General features: G+C 50.1%; 2 protein-coding genes across 2 annotated transcripts in view; one reads left to right on the top strand and one right to left on the bottom strand.

Moving 5' to 3' along the window:
• Positions 1-12,603, bottom strand: part of LOC119929546 (metabotropic glutamate receptor 6-like) — a 47,433-nt gene extending 34,830 nt beyond the window's left edge. Inside the window, exons 1-6 of the mRNA XM_038747719.1 lie at positions 12,542-12,603; positions 12,435-12,487; positions 12,080-12,340; positions 11,808-12,038; positions 11,447-11,618; positions 11,020-11,080 (exon numbers count right to left, since the gene is read on the bottom strand). Of these exons, the coding sequence (XP_038603647.1) occupies positions 11,020-11,080; positions 11,447-11,618; positions 11,808-12,038; positions 12,080-12,340; positions 12,435-12,487; positions 12,542-12,603 (840 nt within the window). The remainder of the gene's footprint in view (positions 1-11,019; positions 11,081-11,446; positions 11,619-11,807; positions 12,039-12,079; positions 12,341-12,434; positions 12,488-12,541) is intronic.
• Positions 12,476-20,722, top strand: ABT1 (activator of basal transcription 1). The gene is made up of 3 exons (XM_038748158.1): positions 12,476-12,958; positions 18,285-18,460; positions 19,450-20,722. The coding sequence occupies exons 1-3, from the start codon at positions 12,685-12,687 to the stop codon at positions 19,837-19,839; spliced, it is 840 nt and encodes a 279-aa protein (XP_038604086.1). The 5' UTR covers positions 12,476-12,684; the 3' UTR covers positions 19,840-20,722.
• The last annotated feature ends 503 nt before the right edge of the window (positions 20,723-21,225 follow it).

The following is a 21,225-nucleotide window of genomic DNA, read 5'->3' as shown; positions in this document are numbered from 1 at the left end:
CCCTTGATTCATTTTAGGCTCTTGATGAGGGTTGAGAATCTTCCGACTGATTGCAAAGATCCAACTCCCTCTCTTAAACAGAATCCGTGTCCGCGCCGAGCAAGGCAGGTTGCTGGGAATCAAGTAAAATCGGTTTGTATTTTGACTCTCCCCCAGCCTCGTGGGGATTTTGGAGGTCCCCGGGCTCCAGTTTCCCTCCACTTGGACTTCCCTGGGGGAATCCGGAGAGTCTCCAGTGAAAGGGTCAGGGAAGAACGGAGCAGAGTGCTTCTTCTGTGTTAGTCATCACATCATCTGGGTAGGGACTGTCTCTATATGTTGCCAACTTGTACTTCCCAAGCGCTTAGTACAGTGCTCTGCACATAGTAAGCGCTCAATAAATACGATTGATGATGATGATGATCATCTGCCCAGCTGAGCACTGCTGTATTTCTCAGCTTGGGGCAAGGAAAAGCAAACCGCTTTTAAAATGGAAATAACTCCCCCCCACTCCCATCTTTAACCTGCCCCCCACCAGGCTGCAAGCTACTATTGTGAGGATCTTGAGAAGCAGCATGGCCTAATGGAAAGAGCCCTGACTTGGGAGCCAAAGGACCTGGGTTCTAATCCGGCTCCACCACTTGTCTGCTGTGTGACCTTGGGCAAGTCAATTAATTCCTCGGTGCCTCAGTTACCTCACCTGTAAAATGGGGATTAAGACCGTGAGCCCCAGGTGAGACGTGGACTGTGCCCAACTTGGTATTGGAGTCAGTGGTCATGGGTTCCGATCCCGGCTCCGCCACTGAGCTGTGTGACTTTGGGCAAGTCACTTCACTTCTCTGTGCCTCAGTTACCTCATCTGTAAAATGGGGATTAAGACTGTGAGCCCCCTGTGGGACAACCTGATCACCTTGTAACCTCCGCTGCGCTTAGAACAGTGCTTTGCACATAGTAAGCACTTAATAAATGCCATTATTATTATTATTATTACCCCAGCATGTAGTACAGTGCCTGGCACAAAGAAAGTGCTTAAGAAGTGCCAAAAAATAAAGTTAGAGAGGTAATGCTTGCCAGCTGGTTCCCTTCATGACAGTTTTAAAAAGGAAACGGCCCCTCCCTTCTTCCACCCTGGACACTCTCCACCCCTTTCTGCCTCCTCCATTCATAATAATAATAATAATAATTAAGCCACACTGCTGACAATTGCTGGAGTAGGGATTTGAACCCACGATTCATTCATCTGGTGTCTCTTCTCCCGCTCCAGACTCTTCCAGTCTCTACCAAAAGAAATGGCCTCACCCTTCCTCTGCTCAAGTTGGGCCTGAGGAGTCGGACTGCAGGACGTGAGACTTTTGAACAAGAAAGAATGGAGGTTGGGGATGCTAAACTCCCATTGCTTATTTCAGGGCTTCTGAAAAGTTGGAGACACGGTGTGACTCCGAGCAGGTGGGTGAGAACTGCATTTTGCAACGTGGGGCTAGGTTTGGACCCTTCTAGACTGTGAGCCCACTGTTGGGTAGGGACCTTCTCTATGTTGCCAACTTGTACTTCCCAAGCGCTTAGTCCAGTGCTCTGCACACAGTAAGCGCCCAATAAATTCGACTGAATGAATGAATGAGTCAGGAGGAAGGCTCAGGCGCCCAAGACCAGAGGAAAAGCTGAACAGACTCAAGGGATGGTAATCAGCATTTTGGAACAGTATTCTTAAAAGAGCAATTCATCCAGAGAAAGCCCTGTCTTACCTCCTTCCCTTCCCCACAGCACCTGTATATATGTTTGTACATATTTATTACTCTATTTATTTATTTTACTTGTACGTATCTATTCTATTTATTTTATTTTGTTAATACGTTTGGTTTTGTTCTCTGTCTCCCCCTTCTAGACTGTGAGCCCACTGTTGGGTAGGGACTGTCTCTATATGTTGCCAACTTGGACTTCCCAAGCGCTTAGTCCAGTGCTCTGCACACAGTAAGCGCTCAATAAATACGATTGATTGATCGATTGATTGATTGAATGAAAGATATCCCTTGCTCCCTAGGACTTTGGGTGCCCTCTCACACACAAACGTGCCCAGAACCCAGGTTGGTTCCCGGACAGTCCATTTACTCTCTCCTCCCACACCACCCCAGTTTTCCCTCTTACCTTCCGCCGTCGAGACGATTCCGACCCATAGCGGCTCCATGGGCACATCCCTTCCGGAAAACCCCACCACTCCATCTGCAGTCGTTCTGGTAGTGGATCCAGAGAGTTTTCTTGGTCAAAATATGGAAGAGGTTTTCTTTCCACTGCGTCCTTCTGCGCAGAAAACTTGAGTCTCCTCCTTCGACTCTCTCCCGTGCCGCTGCCGCCCAGCACAGGTGAGTTTTGACTTGCGGCAGATGGCCTTCCACTCGCTAGCGGCTGCCCAAGCTAAGAATCATCATCATCATCATCATCAATCGTATTTATTGAGCGCTTACTGTGTGCAGAGCACTGGACTAAGCGCTTGGGAAGTCCAAGTTGGCAACATATAGAGACAGTCCCTACCCAACAGTGGGCTCACAGTCTAAAAGGGGGAGACAGAGAACAAAACCAAACATACTCACAAAATAAAATAAATAGAATAGATATGTACAAGCAAAATAAATAGAGTAGTAAATATGTACAAACATATATACATATATACAGGTGCTGTGGGGAAGGGAAGGAGGTAAGATGGGGGGATGGAGAGGAGAAGAATGCAATGGGGAGGCTTCTGCTTGACTCTCCCTCCCATAGCTGAGTCTGGTAGGGACCTGGAAACTCTCCAGATGCCATCCCGTGACGGGGAGCTTGCACTCTACTGAGAAGCAGCGTGGCTCAGTGGAAAGAGCCCGGGCTTTGGAGTCGGAGGTCATGGGTTCAAATCCCGGCTCCGCCGCTTGTCAGCTGTGTGACTTTGGGCAAGTCGCTTCCACTTCTCTGGGCTTCAGTTACCTCATCTGGAAAATGGGGATTAAGACTGTGAGACAACCTGATCACCTGGTAACCTCCCCAGAGCTTAGAACAGTGCTTTGCACATAGTAAGCGCTTAATAAATGCCATGGGTAGGGACCGTCTCTATATGTTGCCAACCTGTACTTCCCAAGCGCTTAGTACAGTGCTCTGCACACAGTAAGCACTCAATAACTGCGATTGAATGAGCTATTATTATTACATTTGTCTTAAACCTGCCCCATCCTCATCTCTCCTGTGGCCACCTTTTCCTCACCCTTCTTCCTCCCCTCCTTGGAACTCCTTCACCCTTCAAAATTGACAACTCTCCCCATCTTCAAAGCCCTTCTGAAATTCCCGCCGCCAACTGCCACTTCAGTACTAAGCATTTACGTACAGACAAACCCCTTAGCTCTTGTGTGCATATCTTACAAAGTCTTATGACTTCCTCTTATCTGTAATTTATTTTAGCGTCAGTCCCTGGCACTAGATTGTAAGTTCCTTGTGACAGGGATCGTATCTACTACGTCTGTGGAGTCAATCAATCAATCGTATTTATTGAGCGCTTACTTTGTGCAGAGCACTGGACTAAGCACTTGGGAAGTACAAGTTGGCAACATATGGAGACAGTCCCTACCCAACAGTGGGCTCACAGTCTAAAACCCTCCCCAGGGGTCAGTCTGTGTAAGCCCCCCACGTGGGACAATAATAACAATAATAATAATAATAATAATGGCATTTATTAAGCACTTACTATGTGCAAAGCACTGTTCTAAGCACTGGAGAGGTTACAAGGTGATCAGGTTGTCCCACAGGGGACTCACAGTCTTAATCCCCATTTTGCAGATGAGGTCACTGAGGCCCAGAGAAGTGAAGTGACTTGCCCAAAGTCACACAGCTGACAAGCGGCGGAGCCAGGATTTGAACCCGTGACCTCTGACTCCAAAGCCCGTGCTCTTTCCACTGAGCCATGCTGCTTCTCAAGGACTGACCCCTTTCCTCTCCGCTCTGAATAATTATACTTACGGTACTTGTTAAGTGCTGAGTATGTGCCGAGCACTGTTCTAAGCACAGGGGGTAGATACAAGTTAATCAGATTGGACACACTCCCTGTGTCCAAACCCATTTTAATCCCTATTTTACAGATGAGGTAACTGAGCCCCAGAGAAGCGAAGCGCTCCCTTCAAGGCTCACCTCCTCCAGGAGGCCTTCCCAGACTGAGCCCCTTCCTTCTTCTCCCCCTCGTCCCCCTCTCCATCCCCCTCATCTTACCTCCTTCCCTTCCCCACAGCACCTGTATATATATATATATATATATATATATATATATATATATATATATATATGTTTGTACATATTTATTACTCTATTTATTTATTTTACTTGTACATATCTAGTCTATTTATTTTACTTAGTATGTTTGGTTTTGTTCTCTGTCTCCCCCTTTTAGACTGTGAGCCCACTGTTGGGTAGGGACTGTCTCTCTATATGTTGCCAACTTGTACTTCCCAAGCGCTTAGTACAGTGCTCTGCACACAGTAAGCGCTCAATAAATACGATTGATTGATTGATTAACTAGTCCAAGGTCACACAGCCGACAAGTGGTGGAGCCTGGATTAGAACCCAGGTCCTTCTAACTCCCAGTCCCATGCTCTAACCACTAAGCTCCACACCGTGCATCACCTCCCAGCTGGAGTTCTGGAATAACCTCCCGAAGGGCCTCCCTAACCTCCAGCCTCCCTCCTTTCAGTCCATCTTGCATCAGCTGTGCATATTTTCTTTTTCAAATGCATTTTCTGCCCTTCCTCAAAAATCGCCCGCAGCTCCCCATTACTTCTAATACAAAAACAAAGATTCCCAGTGGCTTCAAGGCTGTCTGTCGGCAGGCTTTTCCTCATTCCTCTTACTTATCTGTTCTTTCTAGACTGCAAGCTCGTTGTGGGCAGGGAATGTTCTTACCAACTCTGTTATATTGTTCTCTCCCAAGTGCTTAGTACAGAGCTCCGCACACAGTATGCACTCCATGAGTATGATCAATTGGTTGATTCTTCTGCCACAACTCAGCTCACCCTGCTCTCTGCCTCCTCCCTCACGCTTCCAAACAGTCCCTCGTTCTCAACTTTCCCACCTCCCTCCTCATTGCTCACATCTTGCCCCTTCCCTCAAACACCCTCCTGCCTCAGCTTCTTCCAATTTCCACCCCACCACTTTTAAGACCCTTCTTAAAAAGTTGCCTCCTCCAGAAGACTTTCTGGCATTCCCTGATTCATCCCCTAACATTCCCTGTCATAGCATCCTATTAGCCACCTTGACTAGCATAAATTAAACTGTTTATTTTCTCAGTCTTCAATTATATCCTTATACAAATTATCCACAGTCATTCAACTGTATTTATCGGGTGATTAGTGTGTGTAGGGCACTGTACTAAGAGCTTGGGAAGTACAATGCAGCAACAGAGACAATCCCTGCCCACAATAGGCTCACAGTCATATCTTTATACTTTCCCATCCCCTTAGGCAGTAATTTATTTTAATGTCACTCTCCCAGTCTAAACTGTGAGCTTTCTGTGGACAAGGAATCTGTCTATCAATACTACTGTATTGTTCACTGCCAAGCACCTAGTCCAGTGCTCAACACACTAAAAGTGTTCAATATACACCACTGATTGATTGGTTGATTGGTTGGTATATAAGCCTACTGCCTCCCATATTTAATTACAAGCACTGCTTTTTTTTTTCCACAAGTACTTTGTTCATATAGGCCCTCTGTAAATATCACGTGATCATCATCATCATCATCAATCGTATTTATTGAGCGCTTACTGTGTGCAGAGCACTGTACTAAGCGCTTGGGAAGTACAAGTTGGCAGCATATACAGACAGTCCCTACCCAACAGTGGGCTCACAGTCTAAAAACATTAGACCCATTTCTCCTCTAACAAGAGAGTTTGCCTTTTCCTGTGACCTCGCAGTACGGAGAGCTGCGACGGACATACTCACCCTTTCCGGCACCATTCCAGAGGCACAAGAAATTTGTCTGATACCTTAACATGCCAATCCCAAACTGATTTATGTTGTCAGAGGATTTCTTTTTTAATTTACTATGTGCCAGACCTTGTACTAAGCACTAGGGTAGATACAAGCTAAGCAGGTTCGACACGGTCCAAATGGACATCACGGAGGTAATCCCCATTTTCCAGATGAGGGAACGGAGACACAGAGAAGTGAAGTGACTCACCCAAGGTCACACAGCAGACAAGTGGCGGAGCCGGGACTAGAACTCAGGTCCCTCCGATTCCCAGGACCGTGCTCTATCCACTAGGCAATGCTGCTGTCCCTTTAATTCCTTAATCTGATTCTAACCAAAATGTGCATTGCAAACACCTGTTATAGAGAACTGAGTGATTAACAAAGGACTGGAGACCATTTTCAGTTCTGGGAGTTTGATTTATTTGGGAGAGGGAAGAGTAGGTGGCTTCTATTGCATTATACTCCCCCAAGGGCTTAGTACAGTGATCCGCACACAGTAAGTGCTCATTGATTGATTAATTCTGTTCCTGGTTCTGCGGCTGACAGTTTTTGAGGTCATGGCTAGATTCCTTTTTTTATTATTATTATTTTTTATTTTTATTTTTTTTAATGGTATTTATTAAGCGCTTACTACGTGCAAAGCACTGTTCTAAGCGCTGGGGAGGTTACAAGGTGATCAGATTGTCCCACATGTTTCCCCATTTGCAGAAATGGGACAGGGGAACTTCAGTTCATGCCATGCCCGTAGACTGTCCCTTGGTTTAGCCAGGACTGTCCTGGATTTTTGAAGGCTGCCCTGGGGAATTTTTGGAAAACTATTTAAGCATCCTGGAATTGGGACTGTCCCGGCTAAAAACTGGTCAGCCTATCTTGCCCGGGCTCCCAGATTCGATAGCTTTCTTTACACGCTTAGTCTTCTGTATCCAAGTTGGAGCGATTTCAAACAGGCTTCATTCGGATCCCACGGCACTCTGAGACTATTAAATACTTCAGAGAGTCTCAGAATCCCAGGAGACTTTCAGCCCACTTTCCCACTCATTCAACCGTATTTATCGAATGCTTACTGTACGCAAAGCACTGTACTAAGCACTTGGGTGAGTACAGTACAAACCCCTTCCCCACCTTCGTTTATCCCATTGTCCCAATTTTCACCAACAAATCACCCAGTCATCCTACTTAACATTCCAGATGGCAGGATCTACTGTGCAGGCTGAAGTGCACAGTATGTTATGTTGCCAACTTGTACTTCCCAAGCGCTTAGTACAGTGCTCTGCACATAGTAAGCGCTCAATAAATACGATTGATGATGATGATGATGATGATGAAGTGAGCTTCCGAGTCCTGGGCCTTCCTTCACGGGACTGGAGTGGGGCTGTCTTCTCTCTAGTCAAGCTGCTTCAGAGGCATTATTTAATTTCTCTTTTTCCTCCATTAAATCCCTGCCCAACTTACCTTCCCTTTAGCCTAAAACCTCAGGTTATGATTCACAGAAAACGATCCATGTCTCTGCCTCTTGACATTCTGAAAATCCAGCTAAGCCATCCCACTCAAATTAAGACCTACCCCTGGGACTGTGGGATGAATGTCTGAAGGTTGGGGGACAAGAGGGAGGAGGCTGGCTTTGGAAGCAGAGACTAAAAAGCAGTTTTGCTGTATTAAAAGGGCGAGGACAGCTGTCTCACTCGGTGATACAGGTTGGGGGAAGGGGAGATGGGAAGAAGAGGAAGCTAGGAAAGGATTAAGAGCTGGGAATAGGGAATTATAAGCTTGGAAGAGGAGCTGCAAACGTGATCCCCTACACACATATTCAGCTTGTTCTCCAGCCAGTGAGGGAGGGAGGTGGGGAGAGCCATGCTGGATTATGCCCGGGGTCTCCATTATCATCATCATCATCAATCGTATTTATTGAGCGCTTACTATGTACAGAGCGCTGTACTAAGCGCTTGGGAAGTACAAATTGGCAACATATAGAGACAGTCCCTACCCAACAGTGGGCTCACAGTCTAAAAGGGGGAGACAGAGAACAAAACCAAACATATTAACAAAATAAAAGAAATAGAATAGATATGTACAAGTAAAATAAATAGAGTAATAAATATGTACGAACATATATACATATATACAGGTGCTGTGGGGAAGGGAAGGAGGTAAGATGGGGGGATGGAGAGGGGGACGAGGGGGAGAGGAAGGAAGGGGCTCAGTCTGGGAAGGCCTCCTGGAGGAGGTGAGCTCTCAGCAGGGCCTTGAAGGGAGGAAGAGAGCTAGCTTGGTGGATGGGCAGAGGGATTGGGGGCATTCCAGGCCCGGGGGGTCAATGGCGGGACAGGCGAAAAAACATGACTGCTCTCCTCCCTCTCCCTGTTTCATTGTCCTTGCTCTTGAATTTGTACCCTTTCATTTACCCCACCTTCAGACCCACAGCATTTTTGTGCCTATCCATAATTTATTTTAACGTCCGTCTCCCTCTCTAGACCGCAAGTTCCTTGTGGCGGGGAATGTGTCTACCTACTCTGTCATATTGTACTCTCCGAAGTACTTATCATAGTGGTCTGCACACAGTAGGAATTCAATAAATATGATTGATTGGCGCACTCCAGCCCTGTCTTTCTGGGGCATCTCCCAGGCTTCCAAGGATGGTTCCTAAATGGCCTTCCTCCCTCCACTCTACACAGTGGGGCATTAGCGACCCTCCAGCTTGGATGGCTAATTACTCATTCATTACTCATTAGAGAAGCAGCGTGGCTCGGTGGAAAAGAGCCCGGGCTTTGGAGTCAGAGGTCATGGGTTCAAATCCCAGCTCTGCCAATTGTCAGCTGCGTGACTTTGGGCAAGTCACTTCACTTCTCTGTGCCCCAGTTACCTCATCTGTAAAATGGGGATGAAGACTGAGAGCCCCACATGGGACAACCTGATCACCTTGTAACCTCCCCAGCACTTAGAACAGTGCTTTGCACATAGTAAGCGCTTAATAAATGCCATCATTATTATTATTATTCATTCACTCATTCTAACATTCATTCAATCGTATTTATTGAGCACTGCGCTAAGCGCTTGGGAGAGGACAATACGTGATAACCCTGCCCTCTCCCTGACTTTCCCGTCACCGTAGACGGCACTGCCACCCTTCCCGTCTCACAAGCCCGCAACCTCGGTGTCATCCTCGACTCCGCTCTCTCGTTCACCCCTCACATCCAAGCCGTCACCAAAACCTGCCGGTCTCAGCTCCGCAACATCGCCAAGATCCGCCCTTTCCTCTCCATCCGAACTGCTACCTTGCTGGTTCAATCTCTCATCCTATCCCGACTGGATTACTGCATCAGCCTCCTTTCGGATCTCCCATCCTCCTGCCTCTCCCCACTTTGGTCTATATTTCACTCTGCTGCCCGGATCATCTTTGGGCAGAAACGCTCTGGGCATGTTACTCCCCTCCTCAAAAATCTCCAGTGGCTACCAATCAACCTACGCATCAGGCAGAAACTCCTCACCCTGGGCTTCCAGGCTGTCCATCCCCTCGCCCCCTCCTACCTCACCTTCCTTCTCTCCTTGTCCAGCCCAGCCCGCACCCTCCGCTCCTCTGCCGCTAATCTCCTCACTGGGCCTCGTTCTCGCCTGTCCCGCCATCGACCCCCGGCCCACGTCCTTCCCCTGGCCCGGAATGCCCTCCCTCCACACATCCGCCAAGCACCGGAGAAGCAGCGTGGCTCAATGGAAGGAGCCCGGGCTTGGGAGTCAGAAGGTAGTGGGTTCTAATCCCGGCTCCGCCACTAGTCAGCTGTGTGACTTTGGGCAAGTCACTTCACTTCTCTGGGCCTCAGTTCCCTCATCTGCCAAATGGGGATGAAGACTTGGAGCCCCCCGTGGGACAACCTGATCACCTTGTAACCTCCCCAGCGGTTTAGAACAGTGCTTTGCACATAGTAAGCGCTTAACAAATGCCATCATTATTACTATTATTATTCTCTGGGCCTCAGTTACCTCATCTGTCAAATGGGGATGAACACTGGGTACCCCCATGGGACAACCTTATCACCTTGTAACCTCCCCAGCACTTAGAACAGTGCTTTGCACATAGTAAGCGCTTAATAAATGCCATCATTATTATTATTATTGTCAGCTGTGTGACTTTGGGCAAGTCACTTCACTTCTCTGGGCCTCAGTTCCCTCAACTGTCAAACGGGGATGAAGACTGTGAGCCCCACGTGGGACAACCTGATCACCTTATAACCTCCCCAGCGCTTACAGCAGTGCTTTGCACATAGTAAGTGCTTAATAAATACTATTATTATTATTATTATTGTCAGCTGTGCGACTTTGGGCAAGTCACTTCACTTCTCTGGGCCTCAGTTCCCTCAACTGTAAAACGGGGATGAAGACTGTGAGGCCTACGTGGGACAGCCTGGTCACCTTGTAACCTCCCCAGCGCTTACAACAGTGCTTTGCACATAGTAAGCGCTTAATAAATGCCATTATTATTATTATTGTCGGCTGTGTGACTTTGGGCAAGTCACTTCACTTCTCTGGGCCTCAATTACCTCAACTGTAAAATGGGATGAAGACTGGGGCCCCACGTGGGACAACCTGATCACCTTGTAACCTCCCCAGTGCTTAGAGCAGTGCTTTGCACATAGTAAGCGCTTAATAAATGCCATTATTATTATTATTATTGTCGGCTGTGTGACTTTGGGCAAGTCACTTCACTTCTCTGGGCCTCAGTTCCCTCAACTGTCAAATGGGGATGAAGACTGTGAGCCCCATGTGGGACAACCTGATCACCTTGTATCCTCCCCAGCGCTTAGAACAGTGCTTGGCACATAGTAAGCGCTTAACAAATATTATTATTATTATTATTCTTATTATTTCCACTGACTCCCAAGCACGGTCTCCAGCCACTAAGCCCCGCTCGTGCCCGCGCCCCTGAGGCAGCCCGCCCTCCATTGGCGCGTGACCGTCGCGGCCCCGCCCCTGACTGACAGGCCGGCTTCGCTTTACGGTTGTCGTGCCAGCGGCGGCCGCCCCCGCTTAACAGTTGTCATGCCAACGGAGACCGCCCCTGACTGACAGGCTGGCTTCGCTTCACGGTTGTCGTGCCAACGGAGGCCGCCCCGGGCAGGCCGGCTTCGCTTTACGGTTGTCGTGCCGGCGGAGGCCGCCTCTGACTGTGGACGTCTTCGCTTTGCGGTTGTCATGCCAACGGAAGGGCCCCCTGACATATATATATATAAATATATATATAATGGCATTTATTAAGCAATTATTATGTGCAAAGCACTGTTCTAAGCGCTGGGGAGGTTACAAGGTGATCAGGTTTTCCCACGGGGGGCTCGCAGTCTTAATCCCCATTTTACAGGTGAGGTCACTGAGGCCCAGAGAAGTGAAATCACTTGCCCAAATTCACACAGCTGTCAATTGGTGGAGCCGGGATTTGAACCCATGACCTCTGACTCCAAAGCCCGTGCTCTTTCCCCCTGAGCCCCGCTGCTTCTGACTGACAGGCCGGCTTCGCTTTACGGTTGTCGTGCCAACAGAGGCCGCCCCTGACTGTGGCCGTCTTCCCTTTTGCGGTTGTCATGCCAACGGGAGCCGCCTCTGACTGACAGTCCGGCTTCGCTTTACGATTGTCGTGCCGGCGGAGGCCGCCCTTGACTATGGACGGCTTCGCTTTACGGTTGTCATGCCAACGGGGGCAGCCTCTGACTGACAGGCCGGCTTTGCTTTACAATTGTCGTGCCGGCGAAGGCCGCCCCTGTGGACGGCTTCTATTTACGGTTGTCATGCCAACGGAGGCCGCCCCTGACTGTGGCTGTCTTCGCTTTTGCGGTTGTCATGCCAACGGGGGCCGCCCCTGACTGACAGGCTGGCTTCGCTTTACGATTGTCGTGCCGGCGGAGGGACGGCTTCGCTTTCCGATTGTCATGCCAACGGCGGCCGCCTCCGACTGACAGGCCGGCTTCGCTTTACGATTCTCGTGCCGGCTGAGGGATGGCTTCGCTTTCCGGTCGTCATGCCAACGGTGGGCCGCCTCTGACTGACAGGCCGGCTTCGCTTTACCATTGTCGTGCCGGCTGAGGGACGGCTTCGCTTTCCGGTTGTCATGCCAACGGGGACCGGCCCTGACTGACAGGCCGGCTTCGCTTTACGATTCTCGTGCCGGCTGAGGGACGGCTTCGCTTTCCGGTCGTCATGCCAACGGGGCCGCCCCTGACTGACAGGCCTGCTTCGCTTTACCATTGTCGTGCCGGCTGAGGGACGGCTTCGCTTTCCGGTCGTCATGCCAACGGGGGCCGCCCCTGCCTGACAGGCCGGCTTCGCTTTACCATTGTCGTGCCGGCGGAGGGACGGCTTCGCTTTCCGGTCGTCATGCCAACGGGGGCCGCCTCTCACTGACAGGCCGGCTTCGCTTTACGATTCTCGTGCAGGCTGAGGGAGGGCTTCGCTTTCCGGTTGTCATGCCAACGGGGGCCGCCTCCGACTGACGGGCTGGCTTCGCTTTACTATTGTCGTGCCGGCGGAGGGACGGCTTCGCTTTCCTGTCGTCATGCCAACGGGGGCCGCCCCTGACTGACAGGCCGGCTTCGCTTTACGGCTGTCGTGCCGGCGGAGGCCGCCCCTGCCTGACAGGCCGGCTTCGCTCTGCGGTCGCCATGCCAACGGGGGCCGCCCCGGACTGACGGGCCGGCTTCGCTTTACGGCTGTCGCGCCGGCGGGGGCGTCAGCGCGGGGCAAGATGGCGGCGCGAGGAGGCGGCGGGCGGGAGGAAGGCGACGAGGCCGCAGACGAGGCCCGGCCACCACAGGACGACGACGACGACGACCATGATGGTGAGGAGAAAGAAGAAGAAGAGGAGAAAGAGAAGGCCAAGGCGGAGAACGGTGGTGGGAAGAAGGTGGTACCGGGCATCATTTACCTGGGCCACATCCCGCCACGCTTCCGCCCCACGCACGTGCGCAACCTGCTAAGCGGGCACGGCGAGGTGGGCCGCGTCTTCTTCCAGCCCGAGGGTAATAATAATAATAATAATAATAATAATAATAATAATAATAATAATAATAATAGAATTTATTAAGCGCTTACTATAATCATCATCATCATCAATCGTATTTATTGAGCACTTACTATGTGCAGAGCACTGTACTAAGCGCTTGGGAAGTACAAATTGGCAACATAGAGAGACAGTCCCTACCCAACAGTGGGCTCACAGTCTCAAAGGGGGAGGAGACAGAGAACAAAACCAAACATACTAACAAAATAAAATAAATAGAATAGATATGTACAAGTAAAATAAACAGAGTAATCAATATGTACAAACATATATACATCTATACAGGTGCTGTGGGGAAGGGAAGGAGGTAAGATGGGGGGATGGAGAGGGGGACGAGGGGGAGAGGAAGGAAGGGGCTCAGTCTGGGAAGGCCTCCTGGAGGAGGTGAGCTCTCAGCAGGGCCTTGAAGGGAGGAAGAGAGCGAGCTTGGCGGAGGGGCAGAGGGATTGGGGGCATTCCAGGCCCGGGGGAGGACGTGGGCCGGGGGTCGATGGCGGGACAGGCAAGAGCGAGGTGCCAAGCACTGTTCTAAGCGCTGGGGAGGTTACAAGGCGATCAGGTGGTCCCAAGGGGGGCTCCCAGTCTTCATCCCCATTTGACAGATGAGGGAACTGAGGCCCAGAGAAGTGAAGTGTCTTGCCCAGAGCCACCCAGCTGACAAGTGGCGGAGCCGTGATTCGAACCCATGACCTCTGACTCCAAAACCCGGGCTCTTTCCACTGAGCCACGCTGCTTCTCTTCTAATAATAATAATGATGGTGGCACTTGTTAAGCACTTACTCTGTGCAAAGCCCTGTTCCAATTTATTTATTTATTTAATTTACTTGTACATATCTATTCTATTTATTTTATTTTGTTAGTATGTTTGGTTTTGTTCTCTCTCTCCCCCTTTTAGACTGTGAGCCCACTGTTGGGTAGGGGCTGTCTCTATATGTTGCCAATTTGTACTTCCCAAGCGCTTAGTACAGTGCTCTGCACATAGTAAGCGCTCAATAAATACGATTGATGATGATGATGATGATACAAGGTGATCAGGTGGTCCCAAGGGGGGCTCCCAGTCTTCATCCCCATTTGACAGATGAAGGAACTGAGGCCCAGAGAAGTGAACTGACTTGCCCAGAGTCCCCCAGCTGACAAGTGGCGGAGCCGGGATTTGAACCCGTGACCTCTGACTCCAGAGCCCGGGCTAATGGTAATGATAATGGTATTTGTTAAGCGCTTAGTTGCGATCAGTCAATCAACCGTATTTATTGAGCGCTTCCTGTGTGCGGGGCACTGGACTAAGCTCTTGGGAAGGACAAGTTGGTCCCTACCCAACAGCGGGCTTACAGTCTAGAAGGGGGAGACAGACCACAAAACCAACATATTAACAAAATAAAAGAAATAGAATAGATATGTACAAGTAAAATAAATAGAGTAATAAATCCGTACAAACATATAATAATAATAATAATGATAGCATTTGTTAAGCGCTTACTATGTGCCAAGCACTGTTCTAAGCACTGAAGAGGATACAGGGTGATCAGGTGGTCTCACAGGGGGCTCCCAGTCTTCATCCCCATTTTGCAGATGAGGTCACTGAGGCCCAGAGGATAATAGTAATAATGATGGTATTTTGTTAAGCGCTTACTATGTGCCAAGCACTGTTCTAAGCACTGGGGAGGATACAAGGTGATCAGGTGGTCCCAAGGGGGGCGCACAGTCTTCATCCCCATTTGACAGATGAGGTCACTGAGGCTCAGAGAATAATAATGATAGTATTTTGTTAAGGGCTTACTATGTGCCAAGCACTGTTCTAAGCGCTGGGGGCAGATACAAGGTAATCAAGGTTGTCCCGCGGGGGGCTCACAGTCTTTATACCCATTTGACCGATGAGGTCACTGAGGCATAGGGAATAATAGTAATGATGGTATTTTGTTAAGCGCTTACTATGTGCCAAGCACTGTTCTAAGCACTGGGGGGGATACAAGGTGATCAGGTGGTCCCTTGTGGGGCTTACGGTCTTCATCCCCATTTGACAGATGAGGTCACTGAGGCACAGAGAATAATAATAATAATGATGGTATTTTGTTAAGCGCTTACTATGTGCCAAGCACTGTTCTAAGCACTGGGGGGATACAGGGTGATCAGGTTGTCCCTCGGGGGGCTCACAGTCTTCATCCCCATTTTTCTGATGAGGGAACTGAGGCCCTGAGAAGCGACTGGCCCAAAGTCACCCAGCTGACAAGTGGCGGGGCTGGGATTTGAACCCATGACCTCTGACTCCAAAGCCCGGGCTCTTTTCCACAGAGCCATGCTGCTTCTCGTATTGGTGTCCCATTGGCGTCCAGCCCGCTGGCCAGGGAAGTTCATTCATTCTTTTGGTCAGTCAGTCATGTTTAGTGAGCTCCTGCTACGTGCAAAGCGCTGGACTAAACGCTTGGGAGAGTAAATGCCATCATTATTAATAGAGGGACAGCGTGGCTTAGTGGAAAGAGCAGGGGTTTGGGAGTCAATCAGTCAATTAGTCGTATTTATTGAGCGCTTACTGTGTGCAGAGCACCGTACTAAGCGCTTGGGAAGTCCAAGTTGGCAACATATAGAGACAGTCCCGACCCAACAGTGGGCTCACAGATTAGAAACGAGCCGTTTTGCTGTGTGACCTTGGACAAGTCACTTTTCCGGGCCTCAGTTACCTCACTTGTAAAATGAAGATTTTGAAAGCGTGAGCTCCACCTGGGACAACCTAATTACCCTGTATCAACCCCACTGCTTAGAACAGTGCTTGGCACATAGTAAGTGCTGAACAAACACCATAATTATTATTATTGTGAATAATAATAATGGCATTCCTTAAGCGCTTCCTATGCCTGTTTCCTTGTTTTGCTGTCTGTCTCCCCCCTTCTAGACTGTGAGCCCACTGTTGGGGAGGGACTGTCTCTATATGTTGCCAACTTGTACTTCCCAAGCGCTTAGTACAGTGCTCTGCATGCAGTAAGCACCCAATAAATACGATTGATGATGATGATGATGATTTAGTACAGTGCAGTGCACACAGCAAGCACTCAGTAAATACGATTGAATGAGTGAATGAATAAATGAATGTGCCAAGCACGTAGAGAAACAACGTGGCTTAGAGAAAGGAGCACAGGGTTGGGAGTCAGAGGTTGTGGGTTCTAATCCCAGCTCCGCCACTTGTCAGCCATGTGACTTTGGGCCAGTCACTTCTCTTCGCTGTGCCTCAGTTACCTCATCTGTAAAATGGAGATTAGGACTGAGCCCCAGGTGGGACGTGGACTGTATCCAACCTGATTAGCTTGTATCTGTCCCAGAGCTTAGACCCGTCCCTGGCATATAAATGCTTAACTGTGAGCCCACTGTTGGGTAGGGACTGTCTCTGTATGTTGCCAACGTGTACTTCCCAAGCGCTTAGTCCAGTGCTCTGCACACAGTAAGCGCTCAATAAATACGATTGATTAACAAATACCGTTTTTTAAAAAAATGAGCTCAGCAGCAGACCAAGGACCGTAGTGGGGAAGACACAGAAGAAAAGGTAGTCAGCAAGGTGGGATATAAGTTCTTGGATCAGCGGAGTAGCAGTTTGGAGAGGAAAGGATGGATTATTATGAGTCACGTTGTGAAAGTAGAAGCCAAAGGACTTGGGGACAGATTGAGTAGGTGGGTTGAATGAGAGAGACGAGTCAGGGATAATGTCTTGGTTATGGGATTGTGAGACAGGGAGGATGGCGGATGGATGGATGGATGATTGTAAGAGGAGTGGTAGGGACTGTCTCTATATGTTGCCAATTTGTACTTCCCAAGCGCTTAGTCCAGTGCTCTGCACATAGTAAGCGCTGAATAAATACGATTGATGATGATGAGAAGGACAGAGCGGGTGGGATGATGAGGTCCGTTTTGGACCTTTTAAGCTTGAGGGGTCAGTGGGACGTCCAAGTAGAGGTGTCCTGAAGGCAGGAGGAGCTGTGAGACTGCAGAGCGGGAGAGAGGTTAGGGTTAGAGAAGGAGATTTGGGAATCATCCGTGTAGAAACGGTGATTGAAGCTGAGGGAGTGAACGCGTTCTCCGAAGGAGTGGGTGTAGGCAGAAAATAAGGGAACCCAGAACGGAGCCTTGGGGGTGAGACACAGAGGGGAGACCGACATAGAGCGGAGAGAGAAAGAGGAGAACCAGGAGAGTACGGCCAAGGTGAGATGGTATATCAGGTAGCTGGTGTGACAGGGAAGCGACGTGACCTCGTGGCTACAGCCCATGCCTGGGCGGCAGAAGGACCTGGGTTCTAATCCTGGCTCCGCCACTTGTCTGCCGTGTGACCTTGGGCCAGTCACCTCACTTCGCCTCATTTACCTCATCTGTAAGATGGGGATGAAGACTGAGCCCCACGTGGGACAGTAAGCGCTCAGTAAATACGATTGAATGAATGACTCCCCACGGCACATATGTATCTATCTGTAGATATCTGTAATTGATTGTTTTATCTATTTGTATTAATGTAATAATAATAATAATAATGACATTTATTAAGCGCTTACTATGTGCAATGCACTGTTCTAAGCGTTGGGGAGGTTACAAGGTGATCAGGTTGTCCCATGGTGGGGGCTCACAGTCTTCATCCCCATTTTCCAGATGAGGGAACTGAGGCCCAGAGAAGTGAAGTGACTTGCCCAAAGTCACACAGCTGGCAATTGGCGGAGCCAGGGTTTGAACCCATGACCTCTGACTCCAAAGCCCGGGCTCTTTCCACCGAGCCACGCTATGTCTGTCTCCCCCTCTAGACCGTGAGCTCGTTGTTGGGTAGGGACCGTCTCTATATGTTGCCAACTTGGACTTCCCAAGCGCTTAGTACACTGCTCCACGCACAGTAAGCGCTCAATAAATACGATTGAATGAATGAATGTTTCCAACTTGTACTTCCCAAAGTGCTTAGAACAGTGCTTTGCACATAGTAAGCGCTTAACCAATACCAACATTATTATTATTAATAGTAGTACAGTGCTCCACACACAGTAAGTGCTCAATAAATACGATTGAATGAATGAATGTTTCCAACCTGTACTTCCCAAAGTGCTTAGTGCAGTGCTCCGCACACAGTAAGTGCTCAATAAATACGATTGAATGAATGAATGAATGACAGAGGGACCGTGTCTAACCTGATTTACTGGTATCCACCCCAGCGCTTAGTCCGGCTCCTGGAACACAGCGCTGAACAAATGCCCCGGTTGTTAAGGAGAAGGGGTCGGCCCACAGTGGCCTTGAGCCAAGCCTCTGCCCTTTCCTCCCTTCTCCAGAACGGTTCATTCGCCGGAAGAAGAAGAAAGCCGGCAGCCGCAGCAAGGACTACTCGGAGGGCTGGGTGGAATTCCGGGACAAGAGGGTGGCCAAACTGGTGGCTTCCAGCCTCCACAACACACCCATCGGCACCAAGAGGAAGAGCCGCTTCCGCTATGACCTCTGGAACATGAAGGTGATGATTGGTCGTACTTCCCAAGTGCTTAGTACAGTGCCCTGCGCGCAGTAAGCGCTCAGTAAATGCGATTGAATGAACGGTTGGTGGGCCTTGGCTCCTTTTAGGTAACGAGAATCCACCTCCAGCTACACAGACCTCGTGGGCCTAGTCTATTTCCGTCTTCTTGGCTCCCTGCTGGTTTGGTCTGTTTTCCCTCTGGTGTTGAGGCCAAACTGGAGTTCGGTTCTTTTTACGTGGCCTAGAAAGAGCCATCAAATGCAGGTGAGAGCCTCGTCATCATCATCATCAGTCGTATTTATTGAGCGCTTACTGTGTGCAGAGCACTGGACTAAGCGCTTGGGAAGTACAAATTGGCAACATATAGAGGCAGTCCCTACCCAGCAGTGGGCTCACAGTCTAAAAGGGGGAGACAAAACCAAACATACTACAAAATAGAATAGATATGTACAAGTAAAATAGAGTAATAAATATGTACAAACATATATACAGGTGCTGTGGGGAAGGGAAGGAGGTAAGATGGGGGGATGGAGAGGGGGAGAAGAAGGAAGGGGCTCAGTGTGGGAAGGCCTCCTGGAGGAGGTGAGCTCTCAGTAGGGCCTTGAAGGGAGGAAGAGAGCTAGCCTCTTCCTTGCCTGTCATTCCTCGGGGCTGAGGTCTCCGACTGCATGTCACAAACACAAGTTAACATCTCTCATCTTGGCTGAGTATTAGCTTTCCTTCCCAGAGCTTTAACTTCTTGTAACTTACGTGCCCTTTTGCAAGCAGGTGTGATAAAGGGGAAAGGGGGAACATCTTAACCGTTTTCCTTTGCCCCAACTCCCCGCCTAGAGAAGAAACAGTTCCGCGCCGTCCCGGAAAACCGGTGAAACGTCGGCCGGGCACCGCCGAGACGTGCCGCTTTCGAGCGCGAGGGGCGGAGGGGGAGAACGGTCCCTCAGGAGCCGAGATCCTCATGGGGTCTTCGCGTGTTTGTCCTCCCGTCTCAGTACCTGCACCGGTTCAAGTGGATGCACCTGAGCGAGCACCTGGCCTACGAGCGGCAGGTGCGGCAGCAGCGCATGCGGGCCGAAATCTCCCAGGCCAAGCGGGAGACCAACTTCTACCTGCAGTCCGTGGAAAAGAGCAAGCGGTTCTCGAAGAAGGCGGGGGCCGGCCCGAAGGAGGCGGCACGGACGGCGGCCTGGGGCTTCGTGCAGCGCCACACCGAGGAGGAGATCCAGGAGCAGAAGGCCCGGGGGGGCGGCAAGAGCAGAGACGGAAAGCAGCAGCTCAAGAAACGTCTGGCCAAAGTGGAGGAGTTTGAGCAGAAGGCCCAATCCAACCGAGCCCTCCTAGCCCAGATTTTCAAGGCCAAGGACTCCGCCGCTGCTGAGTAGCAGGAGAGCGGGCGGGATTATCTCTAGGCGACTGTTGACTGATCTTGGCGGGGGCGGAGGGTGCCGTCAGCGACCCTGTGGCTGTTCTTCCATAGCGGTCCCATCAGATAGGGCGGGAAGCCGGGATCAACCCAGAGACTCCGTTTGGACCGAGTTGGGGGGCCCAGTTGAAGAGGCGAGGAGCTGAACTCATTCTGACCTGGGGGCTGAACTCAGCCCCGGGGCCAAATCCGTATTGTGCCCCGGGGCCGCGCCGAGCTTCATACCTGCAGCCGTGCTCAGATTTGGGACCACCTTGCAGGACCGGGTTTTACACCTCTGGTTTCGAAAGTTACTGTTTCTTCTACCTCGGGGAGAAGCTGCCAGCTCCTCTCCCTTCACTGTACTCTGCACCAGTCTTCAAAGGATTGAGATTTCTGTCAGTGCGTGGGAAATCACTTTGCTGATACAGAATAAAAGATTTGCCCAGATTGGGGCGTGACTGACCCTGTTTTGCTTCCTGGCAAAGGCACTGACTTTGACCTCTTCTCTCCTTGGGGTTACCCTCTTCTTCCTCCCTCCCTTCCCCGGTGCCCTCCTCGGGAGGAAGGGAGGGGAAGGGTTTTGGGGTGCCGATGCAGACATCACGTCTCACAGCATCCCTACAACCAACTGTCTTCCTAACGGGGTGCACGGCGGAGTAGAAGGAAGCCTAAGAGGAGCAAGGCTTAGCCCGGACCGGCTCCAGGGAGTACGTGTGGTTGGGGGAGATGACTGCCATCATCTCTTCACCATCCTGCTCCACACTACTTTTCCCTCTCTGGTTCAGCCCAGAACGGTGCCTGGTTTCAGCTAATTAAGCGCTTTCTGTGCCAAGCACCGGAATATGTACGCTTTAAGCAGATTGGACACGGTCCATGTCCCACATGGTGCTCCCAGTCTGAGGAGGGAGACCAGCTATTTAATCCCCATTTTATTGAGGAGGACACCGAGGCACAGGAAAAGTAAATGACTTGCTCAAGGTCACACAGGCGGGATTTGGGTCGGCTGGGTCCACTCCCCATGAGCCGACCGGTGGCAACCCCTTGTCTAGAGCCAAGGAGCAGGACGGAGGCTGTTTCTTTCCCTGACAGTGACCAGAAAACACCCACCTGGCATCCTGGTTGTTTGTGGTGCCGAAGAAATACTGTGACCGCTACAGATCTGGCTCCCACCTGGGCGCTGCAGCCATTGAAGCTTCTCCAAATGGGACTTCTTTTAGCGGAAGGAGGGAGACGGGTGGCTCAAATGCCACAAAGTCTCCAAGAGATCCTCGTTTCCCCTTCTCCCACTCCTGTGCCACCCTTGCACTTGGATTTCCACCCTTTAGTCACCCCTCCCTCAGCCCTTATGGACATATCTGTAATT

This window comes from Tachyglossus aculeatus, chromosome 6 (genome assembly GCF_015852505.1).
Source record: "Tachyglossus aculeatus isolate mTacAcu1 chromosome 6, mTacAcu1.pri, whole genome shotgun sequence".
Classification (NCBI taxonomy): Eukaryota; Metazoa; Chordata; class Mammalia; order Monotremata; family Tachyglossidae; genus Tachyglossus; species Tachyglossus aculeatus.
The sequence above is the reverse complement of the archived record's forward strand: the minus strand, read 5'-3'. Positions and strand labels throughout refer to the sequence as shown.

Bases quoted from the DNA above. Each gene is read 5' to 3' on its own strand.
- ABT1 (XM_038748158.1), top strand. From the start codon at position 12,685: ATGGCGGCGCGAGGAGGCGGCGGGCGGGAGGAAGGCGACGAGGCCGCA. The intron at 12,959-18,284 runs GTAATAATAATA...TCCCTTCTCCAG, and splicing joins CGTCTTCTTCCAGCCCGAGG to AACGGTTCATTCGCCGGAAG. The intron at 18,461-19,449 runs GTGATGATTGGT...CTCCCGTCTCAG, and splicing joins ATGACCTCTGGAACATGAAG to TACCTGCACCGGTTCAAGTG.